The sequence below is a fragment of the Odontesthes bonariensis genome, chromosome 8, assembly GCF_027942865.1.
Source record: "Odontesthes bonariensis isolate fOdoBon6 chromosome 8, fOdoBon6.hap1, whole genome shotgun sequence".
NCBI lineage: Eukaryota > Metazoa > Chordata > Actinopteri > Atheriniformes > Atherinopsidae > Odontesthes > Odontesthes bonariensis.
In genome coordinates, this window is record NC_134513.1 from 9,833,311 (window position 1) to 9,847,712 (window position 14,402).

The 14,402-nt window shown below is 40.7% G+C and overlaps 1 protein-coding gene across 1 annotated transcript; it reads left to right on the plus strand.

Annotated features, from left to right (window-relative positions):
* The first annotated feature begins 1,000 nt into the window (after positions 1-1,000).
* Positions 1,001-14,334, plus strand: LOC142385261 (G1/S-specific cyclin-D2-like). Its single transcript, XM_075471619.1, has 5 exons — positions 1,001-1,406; positions 2,296-2,511; positions 6,523-6,682; positions 8,967-9,115; positions 11,467-14,334. Exons 1-5 carry the CDS (start codon positions 1,212-1,214, stop codon positions 11,629-11,631), a joined length of 885 nt encoding a protein of 294 aa, XP_075327734.1. The 5' UTR covers positions 1,001-1,211; the 3' UTR covers positions 11,632-14,334.
* Positions 14,335-14,402: the final 68 nt, after the last annotated feature.

Sequence of the window (14,402 nt, forward strand, 5' to 3'; positions counted from 1 at the left end):
GAAAAGAGATCAACATACCATCCACACCCATTGCCATAAGGATGTGAGCACCAGCACACTGCGTCCCATGCCCGGCAGCTCATGGGGAAGCACTGTGACCGGACTGGATTCTGGGAGGCAGTATCTTCACTTTATGACTGTAAACTTGTGGTCAACGAGGAAATGCAAACAAGCAACAGATGCAGAATATAACAAGTCTAAGAGTTCTCAGATATGTTAGCTGTGAGACTGTACTTAAGGATAGCAATGCGTCGACTTTCATGTTAGCTTGTTAATGTCACATGGAACAGCCATGGCTCAGCAGGTAGAGTGGTCACCTTCAGACTGGAAGGCTGGCGTGTCGATCCCCAGTGAATCCATGTTTCAAAGTACTGTATGAAGGAATGAGTGAATGACATAAAAGTCAGTCCCAAGAAAATGTGCAAATTAGAACAAAACATACAAAATAAATGTAGTGGTGTGAGTTACATATTTTCATTCCTAATAAAAAAGAGTAGCAGAAAATGTTCACGAATATGTCTCATTCTATTCTAAAAACAGAGAAACTAATGACTTTTCTGACTTTATGTACGATGCTTTGCAGCCCATTTAGGCAGTTTGTCAGCTTTTGAGGAAGAATGTTTAATAAAGAGGTTGTCTCGTTTCTTTTTACAGCCAGTTCCCTGATTTATTGCTGTGTTGTCAAATATGTTGGGCCAGCTGGGTTGGAGATTTATGGGTGTAATAGCAGACAGTGCAAACTGCTGATTTATACCATAAACTGCATATCATGATGTAAACATTCTAAGATATGTGCTCTAGAGATGTGCCATTTTTCTATACCGAGGGAATCTTGTTGATATTAAGTCCAATTTTGCCTTCAGCCAAGATAATATGATGCTGTTGATTTGTACGTTGTAAAGTCGTTGGTTGAATTTTTTGTGAATGATTTTATGCGTTTGGGTTGGTAAACATTCTGAACTTTATTGTGAAGGGTCAGGCGGAAGTTCCGTCTCCCTGCCGGTGGATTGGCAGCAGCCTGCCTGGAGGAAGAAGCAAACCAAGCGGCAGCAGGACTGGAGCAAACGTTGTTGTCTCAGCCTCATGCTTCGTCTTGGGGACTTGTGCTCCTCCTGTCCGCTTTCGAATCTATTGTGACACTATTTATTTTCTTATTTTTATTATTTAGTGACAAAAATAATACATAAGGTGGGGAAGAAGGGGGCCGAACCATGGAGCTTTATTGCATGGAGTCGGACATAGCCGTGAAAGCCAAGCTTGACCCAAACATCCTCTATGATGACAGAGTTTTGGAGAGTTTATTAACAATTGAGGAAAGGTTTTTACCTCAATGTTCATATTTCCAACGGGTCCAGAAGGATATTCAGCCTTATATGAGACGAATGGTTGCAGGTTGGATGCACGAGGTTTGTGGAGACTTTATGCATTGAAGTGCTAACTTAACTGCTTTAGCTAGTGTGTCTTTTTTTTGTTTTGTTTTTTTGTTGTTGCATGTTTACATCCATTTTCTAGTTAATTTTGGCTCGTAAAGGAGCATTTTAGTTAATGGAGAGTTGTCAGAGATGTTAACCTTGCTGACAATTGAATGAGAATGACTCACCAAAGGCGTGGGGGTGTCGGAAATTCCACCACGAAGAAAATACAGCTTCAAAGAAATAGCCTAGCTAGTTATTTACATAGGTTTACAGCTAGAGTGCTAATACTGTTGGCTAATGAGCTGGCTCAGGTGATAGTGCGCGAGCTATTCTTAATTTATATGATCGAAAACCCGACATTTTCCCTTTACAATAATTATTATTAATTTTTAAAAGCGACTCAAGCTCAAGGCACAGACAGGCGGAGTGAAAGTAGAGCCGCTTTCGTTTTTGATACTTAAAAAAATCACTTAATGCTGGCAAACTTTTCTTTTTTGCAACTGTCGGAAACCGTTTTAACGAAACATGTGAACAAAACGGCGTTTAATGAATTTATATGTTATGTTTTTTTGTTGTTTTTAAGGGGCCAACGAGGAAGAGGGTTTGAAATGCGAGGGGGGTTGCTGTACGACTTCCTAACTAATTTGGTCCTGCCTTAGCTTAAATTTTTAGTCTTTTCATGTAGGAAAGGGACTTTAACAATAACGATTTAATATTGACGAAGAGGAGTCAACTTTAGCACTCAAAACTAGCAGCTCTACATAAAGTCTCTTCATCATATCTTGCTCTGCACTAAAGTCTATGTAGCTTTTCTTTTTCCATTTTCCCTTTTATATGTTCTACTAAGCCCATCTCCTGTTAAATTCCCGTGTCTTTCCAGGTGTGTGAAGAGGAGAAGAGTAATGAAGATGTCTTCCCTTTAGCCATTAATTATTTGGACAGATTTTTAGCTGTGATGCCCACAAGAAAGAGTTTTTTGCAGCTTCTGGGAGCTGTGTGCATATTCCTGGCCTCTAAGTTAAAGGACTGCAGGCCGCTATCAGCAGAGAAACTCTGCATGTACACAGACAACTCCATCACACCACGGGAACTGCTGGTAAGAAGTGGGATTTCAAAAGTCCCATTCATTCATTCACTCACTCGTGGGAGCATAAAAATGTCATGTCACATTTTTAGATGATTTTATAAGGCTAATAGCTGAATTAGTCTCACAGGAAGTATCCCATTTTCTTTATAAATGGATGCTTTGGATCCATGTGGACGGCAGAGACTTGCGATGCCACCTAGTGTCAGTAATGCAGTATACGATATGGTTTCCTCTTAAGGATTTTTGTTGCACATAGATTTGTAAAGAACCATAATAAAATGTCCAAAGGGCTTGAGTTTTACTTCCTTACATATATTAGTCTCAAGCAAGTGTGTCATCTCTCTTTGTTCACATTTATTTGTGGGGAACAACGTTGAAGCCTCAGTACAGTATAAGCCTGGGATAAACGTGAAACACTAGATCTATGTAAAGGATGGTGTCCAAGTTCATATTGTAACATTGTCACATGACTCACAATAGCCACTTAATTGGGGCCTACTAGTTATTTTCAGTCACAGTTTGTTTTCTTGCAAAAGCATCTCCCAAAGCCAAAGATACCTTAACAGATTCTAATGTGATTAGCGGACCAATCTCAGCTGTGGACACACAAACTTACTCTTCAGTTTTTGATCGTGTCAAGTAGTCCTAATCCGAAAAATAGGGAGTTGTCCTGAATGAGTTGATGTTCATGATCCTGAGTTCATGAGCGAGGAGTTATCACGGAGAAGAGGTTTCTTTTTTGGGATAAAATGGCAAAAACACTCATTTGGCCTCCAGGTTTTTCATCATTTTCTATTAGTTTGTTGCAACATAATAGTTACTTGCAGCCTGGGGGAAAAAAGCAGTAAATGCCCAAAGATAAGAAACTTTTACGAGCTAAGAGCGAAAAATAAATAATAATAAATAACTGCAGATTAATAGTTTTTCTCTGTGTATCCTTAAATGCAGTTATTTAATTCCATATCAATTTTGCATGCTGCAATTAAACCTGTTTCTTATTTACTGCTCCACATGCTCTCTCTAAATGCTGCCGTGTCGCCTGCAGCTGTTTAGGGAAATGACATTCATTCCATTTAATATTCTGTATTGTCCCAAGCCTCCATATTACTGGATATCCTCACAGGATGCACAGAGCAGGCAGCAAAGAGTCAGTGAAAGATGTTGCAGCTCTTCCTTGTTATGAGTGCACTTCGGCTGCCACTGACGCTTCAGCTGGAGGAAAAGTGTTTCACAGGGGGCGGATGTCCAGGAAGTGAGCACACCGACAGCAAAGCTGCGCCCTGCTCATCTCACAGTCACTGATTTCCACTTGGGCTTAAATACGTTGTAACACAAGCGCGTCGGGGGCAGGTTATGCACTGGAAACCCACACAAATGTGAACGGTGGCTGACATTTTAGATGACGAAGATGCATTTGGTTGCAGGGGACTCTCCCTGCCTAGTGTCGGGGTTTCAGGGCTAACTATGTTTGCTGCTTAGCTCACACCTTGCCATAGAGGAAATGATAGGTCTTATGGTTAATGGTAACAATATTTAAATGTTGAAAAGTTTCATCTCAGTACAGGTGTGTAGTTGTAGTTCCCCTAAACATGAACTTTGACATGTTAAAACAAATTTTTATATAGGATCTGTTTTCGATTGGTATAAAAGTCTTGTGGGATTGATTACTTATAAACCAGGATTGGCTGATCAATGTAAAAAAAGGAATTTTTTTTTGGTGTTCCTGAAGTGATTATTTTTCTTTTCTTTTTCTTGAAGTACGGTTGTGTAAACTACTTATGAGTCATTACTATCTTACTTGCAGTCGACAGGGATCAGAGCGCTCTCAGTTTGGAGAATCCAAAGCTCTCCTTATGATCGAGCTGAAGCTAAAAGCTACTCAGTTTTTTTAGGTGGCAAAAAATTCACTTCTCTGGTGGTCCTCCTCTGTGTAACTTTCAGCTAACCTGTTGGGAAAGCTTCTGACTCCAAACTGAGAGCGCTCTGATCACTGTGTACTGCAAGTAAGAAATGAACTACTTATAACTTATACTTCCTCGGTGGAGCCGTAATGTTAGCTTGTGGCTCAAAGCCACGGATCTCTTTCACAACACAGATGGAATGGACTGTGGTTTTTCTGATAAAGGTTGAATAATCTAATGGGAAATTCATCTAGCAATTAAAAAAAACCTGTTGATTTTAGTAGTTACTCAGTTGATATTTGGCCTATTTGATCATGTGATTCTCTGTCACCTTAAGTCTCTGGAAATCTTGAATTCATAACAGCAGTATAGTTTCTATGAATTAAGCCAGCTTAGATGTCGAAATTTCATAATGCACTGTGCATGTACTAAATGTTTATAAATGCTCAATTAAAACAATAAAGGACATCAAGAGGTGAGGATTTCTTGTTAGACCCTGGATATATCTGTGTATATATATATATATATATATATATATATATATATATATAAAAGATTTCTTCTGGCCCAATCCTTCACTAGAGGTTTGTGAAGGATGTGGACGATCATTGACCTCCTAGCAGCATCTGCCTAGCCTCTGTTGCTCAGCCTGAGGTTTCAGTTGGGAGTTTCTCAAGGCATGCGAGTGTCCACTGCCGCCTGGGCCTCTCATCATGTGAGATCCATCGCAGCAGACCTTTCCCTGTGATCAGGTGGAATGAAACGGCTGCCATTGAGAAACTGGTTCTCTGCGCTCAAACCACCTGTCCAGGGTTCGGTATCCATAGAATGAGCGCCCTGAACAGAACTGAAATTGGGGTGCATGTTGAGGACTACTATGGGGTCCCTTGTCTCATATCCAGAGCACCTTCCCCACTTCTGAACCTTCATTTCAATGCAGTGCCTCTGTTTTGCTTTGGCTATTTTGTTGATAGTACATTTCCCTCAGTGAACAAAGATGCCCACCTCCAGATGGCATTTGTTGACATTTTTGTCAAGAACTCCACAATTTCCCACCCGCTTGGCATTGCCAGTCACCACTGGCAGCCCTGGGTTTGCCAGCGCAGTAACACCCACAGCTTTGGTCTGGACTCTGCTGGACCATCTGCTACAAGCTTTGTCAGGGTACACAAATAATACAGTTTAAACTTAGCTTAAATGTAATGTAATGTTTCACCTAAGGAAGTCACCATTGTTGTTTACATGTAGTCACGAGCCTCCTTTGACATTTTCACTTAAAGATGACTTTCGACCATCTATTTAAGTTGAGTTCAGTTAACACATTTGGGCAGAAGGGCAGTCTGTTGTTTTTTTTTTAGTTGAACAGCTCTCACATGCACTGCGTGTGAGTAGACGGGGATGTCTGTCAACGTTAACACAACGATTTGCATCCGTTTACTAAGATTTGGAAGAGTGCTTCCTCCCAAAGCTTGTTTTTGTCTAATTAAACTGTGGAAACTAAAGTATTCCAAAGACTGCAGCAATCTTTTGTTTGGCAGAGAGTTTGAACAACCTGCCAATAATATTGACAGCTGTTTTTATTCCCATATAGATCTTAAATGTCGAATAGATGTATATAGACACCTTAACTTTACATTGGTTACTTCAGAATACTGAAAGCTAGACAGTAGAATATTAAAATTGGAATGAAACCATGAGCTCTTAAACACCTTTTTTGCTGGTGCAAAGTATGAAGAGTCGTCTCTGTGCTACTGCCTGTGCAGTGCAAATTCACTGTAGCTGTTTGAGGCTTGTGACAGGAAGGAAGGGGCTTGCTGTCTCATTGGCTCTGAGCAGGGCAAGGCTTGTCACATGCCGGCGATATGAACACAAAGGATGCGAGGAATGAGAAAGGCACGCAGATAATAAGATACAGCGAGGAAAGATAAAATGAAGAAATGTTACTCTTCTTACAGAGCTATTTCCTCTGGGAATAGGGACAGGCTGATCTTTTTCACGGTCAATGAAGGCATGGCAGCATGCCATTTTAACCCTCTTACAGAGCAGATTTAACTAAGAATCATAGTTTTAACTGACTGATACTGTTTCTTTTTTTTTAATCATCCTCTCTGTGCTTTAGGACTGGGAACTGGTCGTGCTGGGGAAGTTGAAGTGGAACATGGCCTCGGTCATCCCCAATGATTTTATAGAGCACATTATGCGCAGGGTGCCCCTTCCCAAAGAAAAGCTGCCGATGGTCCGCAAACACACGCAGACATTCATCGCCCTTTGTGCCACAGGTAACTCAGCCGCACATCATTTCGTGTGCATCTTCTGTTTGCTCACTCGCACGCTCAGTTTACTGCCTTTTTTATTTCTCCATCCACCAGGATATTCCCACACACGAACATTCTCTCATCATGAGTCATCTGTGACCTCTTTCTTCTCTACAGGCTACATTATCCACTTTCTTGTCTTTCTGAGGCCTGTAATGTTATTTTTTTAAATTATTTTTTTTCCCTTCTAGCTGTTGAAAGCTGCTTCAAGTGCCCATCGATGTTCCCCAGCTGAGTGCCTGGGAAAACTCCTATCAGCGCTTTGTTTAGATTAACTGCATACACTTGTAATCATTGTATGAGACTTTTAGTTGTGCTCCAGTAGACCCAGACTGAGCAAAACAACTAATGGTGCAGCTGAGCTCCTGCACTACTTGCTCTGAGTTGTTTGTTGACAGGGAAGCTTCCAGGTTTAAAAAGTCAGGGCAGTGATCCAGTGATCTTCCTTCCTCCTTCCATCCTGGCCTCATGTCCAAAATAAACTCTGGAGCCTCTGGAAAACACTCACGTCCCCTTAGGCCTCTCTCTTTGGTGAATTTTTATGGCATTCCTTTGCCTATACCAGGAATCCCTCTAATATTTTCATATCCTGGACAGAAATACTACTGCAGGATCACCTAAGACGTGTAATATACAGGACTCTGTCACGAGGCTGCCTTTCATCTCCTAACTCTTTCAGCTAATTCAATGAAGGAAATAAAGCAAATGAGGTCACTTTGGTGCGATGAAATTCCTCACAAATGTCACTTGGGTCAGATCTGGCCAATCAGTACTTGTTTACTAGAGCTAGTTATTGAAACCATAGGCTCCTTCAATGGGTTTTATACCCCATTTAGCACAAGTTTAGTGTCACTTTTTTATATATATATATATATATATATATATATATTTGGGTGTGTTTCAGTGGTTGCTTGTGCTATTCATAAACAGCTGCTTATATCCAAGCACAAAGCAGCCGCAGTGGAGGAAAAAAAAGGAGGCCTGCTGCGGTTTTGCAGTAATGTAAATGTTTGGAGTTTTATATGGAGTTGAGATGTTATTCTTATAATGAAGGAGAGCTCCTCCTATGGACAGCTGGTCCCTTGAGGAGAGGATGGGTGTTGTTAAGCATGCTCTTCTCCGGAGCTTAATCAGAGCTGTAAGGCCACCAGGATTGGCTTGCATTTTGTTAGGAAACGGTACAATCATGCTTTTATCGAGTATGTGGCAATTCTTTGTCAGATGTGCTGAGATCCTGGAAAGACCAGTATACTTTAATTGCTGCAGGAAATAAAGTATATTTGTTCAAAGACGTGGAAATCTAATTAATGTTTAAAAGCATATTTTGATGGAATGGAAGCCAGAATACATACCAAAAAACTGGAAACGGATCAAAAGGGAGAAATAAATCAAGTTTTGTGCTTCCAAAGATTCACAATATCATCGAAAGGAGTTAATGGCGGCGCGCATTTGTGTCTCCTGGAAGACGTTCATAGTCTTGCACTTGTTCGTATTTATAAAGCGACAGAAATAGTTGTCAAGAATAGAAAAACGAGAGTTGGGGAACAAGCAGCTTACCTCCGCACAGCCGGCCAATCATAGCATGAAGCGGGTGTGAAGGTCGAAATGTCATTTTCAGGAAGTTACAGAAATGGTCAGAGACACCTCCCTCCTCTCCAAAATCAAAATGTGTACAAGGAGGGCTTTTGGAAGCTATTAGACAATCTGACAAGCAGTAAGAAGCGTACTAGCAGTTCAATTCTCACTGAAAGACACTTCTAGTGGCCAGAGAAGAAACTTTATTGAATAGAAGAAAACTAAGATTCCTTATGGCTTAAATCGGTTGAGGACTTCTGCTGGTTTTTCCTTTTTTCAGCTCTTCATTACTGCCTCCTCTTCCGCCTCCTCCATTCTGGCCTGTAGTCGCTTAAGTCATTTTGACTTGAATGTGGACTCACGGGAGTCATGCCCAGAGCTCAATGCTCAGTGAGTAGGAGGATTCCTACTCTGCTTTTGTAATCGGAGCTGACGTTTCTAAGAAGGAAACCACACAGGTTCCACCATGCAACTATGTCTGTTGAAATCCAGACTGTGGGAAAATCGGGTTTAGCTGTGGAGCAGGATTCAGATGGTTTAACTTGTCATGTATCTTGCATGCTTCCTCAGGGCTAATACTCTTCATTTCATAGTTAAAATTGGGATTTCAGTGTGTTAGTGTGGCCTGAAACTGCTGCTTGACTAATGTGCATTAATTGTCGTTCCTCACCAGATGACCGCCTTGCCATGAACCCTCCTTCTATGATTGCCACTGGCAGCATGGGAGCTGCTATCTGTGGCCTGCAGCTGGACCACAGTGACCAGAGGCTGAGTGGAGACAACCTGACAGACCTGCTGGCCAAGATCACCAACACTGAGGTGGTGAGTGTCACACTTGCTAGAAAGAATCACTCAATAGTTTTAGCGCTACGACAATGCATTGTTATTAGCTATCATTGCAACATCTCACGCCAGCAGCACAAAGGCTCTTTAATAAACAACAGTGATGACTTCAGTAGTGGCAGACTGAAGCAATTTACTTTTCATGGAGTGAGGGAGAGCAAGCTTTTGGTTCTTGGCTGGAGAGCCAGACTGCTGCTATAAAGAGCAGCGGCAGAGGGAATGTCTTCTTAAAACTCAGAGCCCACATTCTTGTGGTAGGACACATGCAATTTCTTTGCATGGCTTTCACTTTAGCTGTGTGCCCCTCCTGGTGGAGGAATATGTTTGCAGTCAAGGCAAGAAGCCTCTTTTCCAGCCAAGAGAGAAATAAAGAGACAGAAAGTTGTCCAATAATACTAAATAAATGCTACAGCGTTTAGATTTACTGTGTAACACAAACTTCAAGGTTGTCCTCACGCTTGTAGTTTGGTTTGCTGGTCTGGACGAAAGCATCAGGTAGTCCTGGTTCGCTTTACCGTTCGCACTGGCATTTTTTAGAATTAAAACGACAGATGCCTGACAAAAGACCTACAGATAAGGTAACACACTGATTGAACACCCTCTATGACATATATTTTGTTAATAGATCTTGTGAAACTCCAGAACACTACAGTATGTCTGGATAAATGCGCTCGTTGGATTTGAGGAGACCGATGTTGCGTAGAACTTTTGAAATTTATAAGCCAGTCAAAATATTGTCCAAAGTTCCTGTGTTGCATGCACAAATGATCATATGCTGCAAGGAAATGGTGGTTCCTATGCCTTTACCAAACAGTAAACTGAAATCATGGACTGAGACTCATTCATTGATATACATGAATATGTATTTATATTGCTACTACATACACTGGTCCAGATAAGAAAACATTGAATGTCTGTGGGGGTTTGGTTAAGGTATTTATAACTCATAAAATTTGGTCTGTTTTAAAAAAATAAATAAATAAAAGCTGTCAAAGCTACAAAGAACTGCATGTGACTGTATCTTATGCATGTGATCAGTTTCTCTTCACGAAAAAAACAGAATTCCTCATATACCATATGTCCTTTTGTTCTAACAATATCCTGTGATAGACATTAACAGTTGAATGTAGAAATCCAATCACTGTTGCCTCTTAGCTTGTGGTTACGTTGCCATAGTGACGTGGGCCCGCAACCCTGCCGTCACAACAGGCGCTCCAACTGCGGCCCATCGGGTTCCAATTATTTGTACATTTTAAAGGAATGTTGGCCTCTTTGCGAGCTTCGGCTCATTCATTAAGCGTCCTGCCGACGTCTCAGGGAGGCAGACCTCCCACATTTTCAACACAGACCTGCAGGGGGGACAGAGACGGGAAAGACGATCCCCTTTCATGAGAGAAGTTGTACAAAAACATCCGGTCCCACTGTCCTGAATTCTGTTTTACACCAAAACTCAGAGGGTCAGGGTGCAGTAGGTCAAAGCCATTTCCTCTAGACCTCCACATGGGATTGACCGTGCTGTAAACCCAAGTGGGGGATGGAGGAACAGAGTCCAGAGTTTCAGATCTGCTTATCTGTTGCTCGATGGACACCAGAGCTCTTTTAGGAACTATCACCCCCCTTCTTAGATGCTTCACCTGTACCTCAGACATGAATATGTCTCGTGTAGGAGAGGATTTCTTTACCCACAATGTAGCTTTCTGCTCTGTGGCGTTGGCATCGGAGTGCACTGGTACTCATTGTTCTGATCATGATGCAGACAGGACCACCTACCTCAAGACACTTAATTCCCTGCTGGTATTCCAAGCATGTGACCAAAGCTGTTAAACAACCTGCATGTAAAAATGCAATAGAAATACTAGCATTTTGCACGCTATTGTCTGAGTACAGATCGAACCCTGTGGAGTCTGTCAGATCATCTTTGAACTTACTGAGCAGTGTTTATTTATAGCAACACAACTTTTTACATCCGTGCCAATGTTAGGTTTGTAACTATTTAAATGTTACTGTAAAAGGCTCAATGAGTTTTGATATAAACACTTGAAATGTGAACACACTGTAATGCTGTTTTTTATATTTGCGTGTGAATTTTTAGTGATTTTGAGCGTTAATGTCAAGGATTTGTCCATTTTTATCGCTGCCTTGCACATTTTTCTCTGATTTCTTTTCAGCACTTTAAACAGTGCTTAAAGAAAAAAGGCAAAATTTAAAATTAAATTGTCTTTGAAAATTAAGAAAAGGAATCTGGACAGGAGCGAACTATACTTCTTAGGATGCACATAAGTTTGATGGAAGTGTGTATGTTTAACCAGTGCTGACCCTTTTTGTTCTAGGATTGTTTGAGGGCGTGCCAGGAGCAAATAGAGCGTGTGCTGGCCTCCAGCCTGCAGCAGGGCCAGCAGTACCGGCAGGACACCAGCATCAGAGCCGGCAACAAGGCAAGGGAGCAGCAAGACCAGTCCAGCACCCCCACAGATGTGCGTGATGTGAACTTATGAACTCCCATCGCCACCTGACTCGCACAACACTCGTGTCTGTCTACCAATGAACTGAAGCGAGTGAGGGGGGGAGGGGGGGCATAAACTGCCAGTAGCTGTCAAAGCGCCCCTTGAGTGATTGTGTGACAATCTATGAACTTTTAGAAACTAAGAAATTTGTAGTTCTCTCCCACCCCCCCACCCCCCAATTTATGCCTGGATGGGTGCATTTTCACCCTTTGCACAGGCCACATATAATAAAACGAGCTATTTAAAAATATAAAAACAGTTAATTCTTGAAAACTTGATATAGTGCCTTAGGTTCCCACTATGGAAACCTGAAAATATGTTCATACTTGAAAAGAAAATTGCATAATTATATGAAATATACATTTTTCTTTTGATACAATTTAGCGAACTTATTAAATGATGTATATTTAGTTAGCATTTACTTACTCTTTAACCATCTTTAGTGAGCAATTATCAATTTATGCTTTTAATGGGATTTTCTTTTTTAGGAAATCTGTATAGCAGTGATTGAAATGCTAATTATACAGTACATGGCATTTAAACCAAACTGATATACAGCCGGAGGAGCACTACTGTAGCTAGCAGCTCTATCTATAATACTGTGTACCGGTAGCACAGCTTTACTATTTATGCAGAAGTGCTGGCTCAGAGTGGGCTGGGCCTGCTCACAGAGGAAGGACATAAAGCAGGTCAGAGGTGAGAAGCAGGGGCTACTGTCATAGAAGTTCTTGGTTCCACTGCCAACTCCAAACTGGAGAATTAAAAGGACCACGTGGAGATGTTTGAATTCAGCGTACGTTCTTCGTGCTGTTTGTGTGTCGGTCGTACACGTCAAAGCACATTTTGAAAGTTGAGTGTTCATTTGTTTGTTCGAAAGGAACTTTAGGCTCGGCCAGGTTTGGGCAAGTTTTTACCAAGTTTCAGAGGCGACGGAAGCAAGTGGGAGGATTTCTTGAGAGGTTTTTTTGGAAAAAAGAAAGCACATGGAAAGTGATTTAAAAAAATGCAAACGTCTGTGTTGATGAATGATGGCTTACAACAGTTAACTTTAAGCTTTATGATGTTTCTGCAGTCGCACAATAGTAGAGTGACACACGATCCCTGATGGTGGTCAGGATGGGTTTTAAGTGTGCTGTGGTTTCTCCTGTTATCAATTATACCTTTTATCTTTTTGTAGAGAGGGCGACATGAAACAATGTTGATGCACTTTTAAAACACACACTCCTTAAGATTGGTAAGGGGATGGTGGTCGAGGCGAGTTCAGATTTTTATTTTTTGGGGGGTGGCATTTCTTTTTTCTTAGCTTTTCTTTAAGTTATTTGTTTTAGTTTTTTTTTTTTTTTTTTTTTTTTTTTTTTAATTTTCATTTAATTTTTTTTCTGGGCTGGATTCCCAAGGGGTGACGCATGTTGTCTTGAAAGCTATGCCTCGACCAGTGACTAGACATAGGATATTCAGTGTGATAGTTTATAAACTAAAGCAAGAAGGCAAGCCAGGCCACATGTCGACTTCCATGCGTTGATTTGACCCTAAACTTGAATTTTTTTATTATTTTTTTTTAACTTAGATTTATAGTGACCCCTTCCAATAGTCCTTTCATGCTTCCCTGAATATTCTTGTTCGTATTTTGTTCCTTGTCTGTGTATCGTTATCTGAACTGTAGTTTTAAAGCTTTTGTGGGAGTTTTACACGTGTATATAACCAATTTCTCGTTGAACAGAAATGCTTGAAATCCACACTACATTTGAGAATTCAAATGTAGTTTCTAAATTGTATTCATGCATGTTTCATTGTGCAAAAAAGCCAAATGTGTCCCCCCCCCCCCCCAAAAAGTGCTTTAAACTGAAAAATAATGCTTCTAAATGTTCTGCTTGTAATTGAAAGAGATTTCCAAAGTAAGACAGATAGGTTATATTCACCAATCTCTTGCTGCTATTAAGCTTTTCTTTCCTAGTCTTACACAAAAATGCCTTATTGTCATTTACTTGTGTGCTGCTATATTATGAAATTTTTAATATGTAACAAGTCTGCTTTTCTCTCGTCTATGTATCGGAGGGAAAGTAACAGTTTGGTGTGGGACTGGAAGTACTTGTGTTTGCAGAACTCTTTGATTAGCATGTTTAATTCTTTTATTGTTTTAGTTGTACCTTTGTTCCTCTTCTATCAAATTCTTGCTGCTTCTTCATGTACCTCAGGATAATTAAATTGGATGAATAGAGCGAGAGCCCATCTCACCGTTACCTCATCACACTTCACATCACACACACTGTTTTCACTCCTGATTTGTTGGACGGGTTTCACTTATTTTTCATTTTTTTCTCTGTCTGGATGTCAAACATCAGCCGCCAGATTCCACTGATAAGTTAAAATTGCCTGCAGCCAGAGAATGTCTAATGTCCGTAGACGGGCTCTGCTGCAGCCTACTTTAAAATAGGTTATTTCTTATATCTGGTGCTATGTTAAAACATCCTATACTGTATGCTATACATTTAACAGAAAGGCAAAAAAAAAAAAGAAAAAAATTTCTTGTTTGGATCAGTTCATTTAAGTAAAATGGAGTGTTATTTTTTTGAGGTACCCACTTACTCAAGAGTTTTACAATTGTTCAGTGTGGTTGTTACTCCAAACTCCACTCCCCAAATGCAGCCACACAGTGTACCTCAACTATTTGTCAATAAATTGGCTAAAATCCGGTGTCTGCTTTATTTTGTCGTCTCATGCGTTGCTTGCTACTTCACATGTTCTGCATCAGAAGACACTTA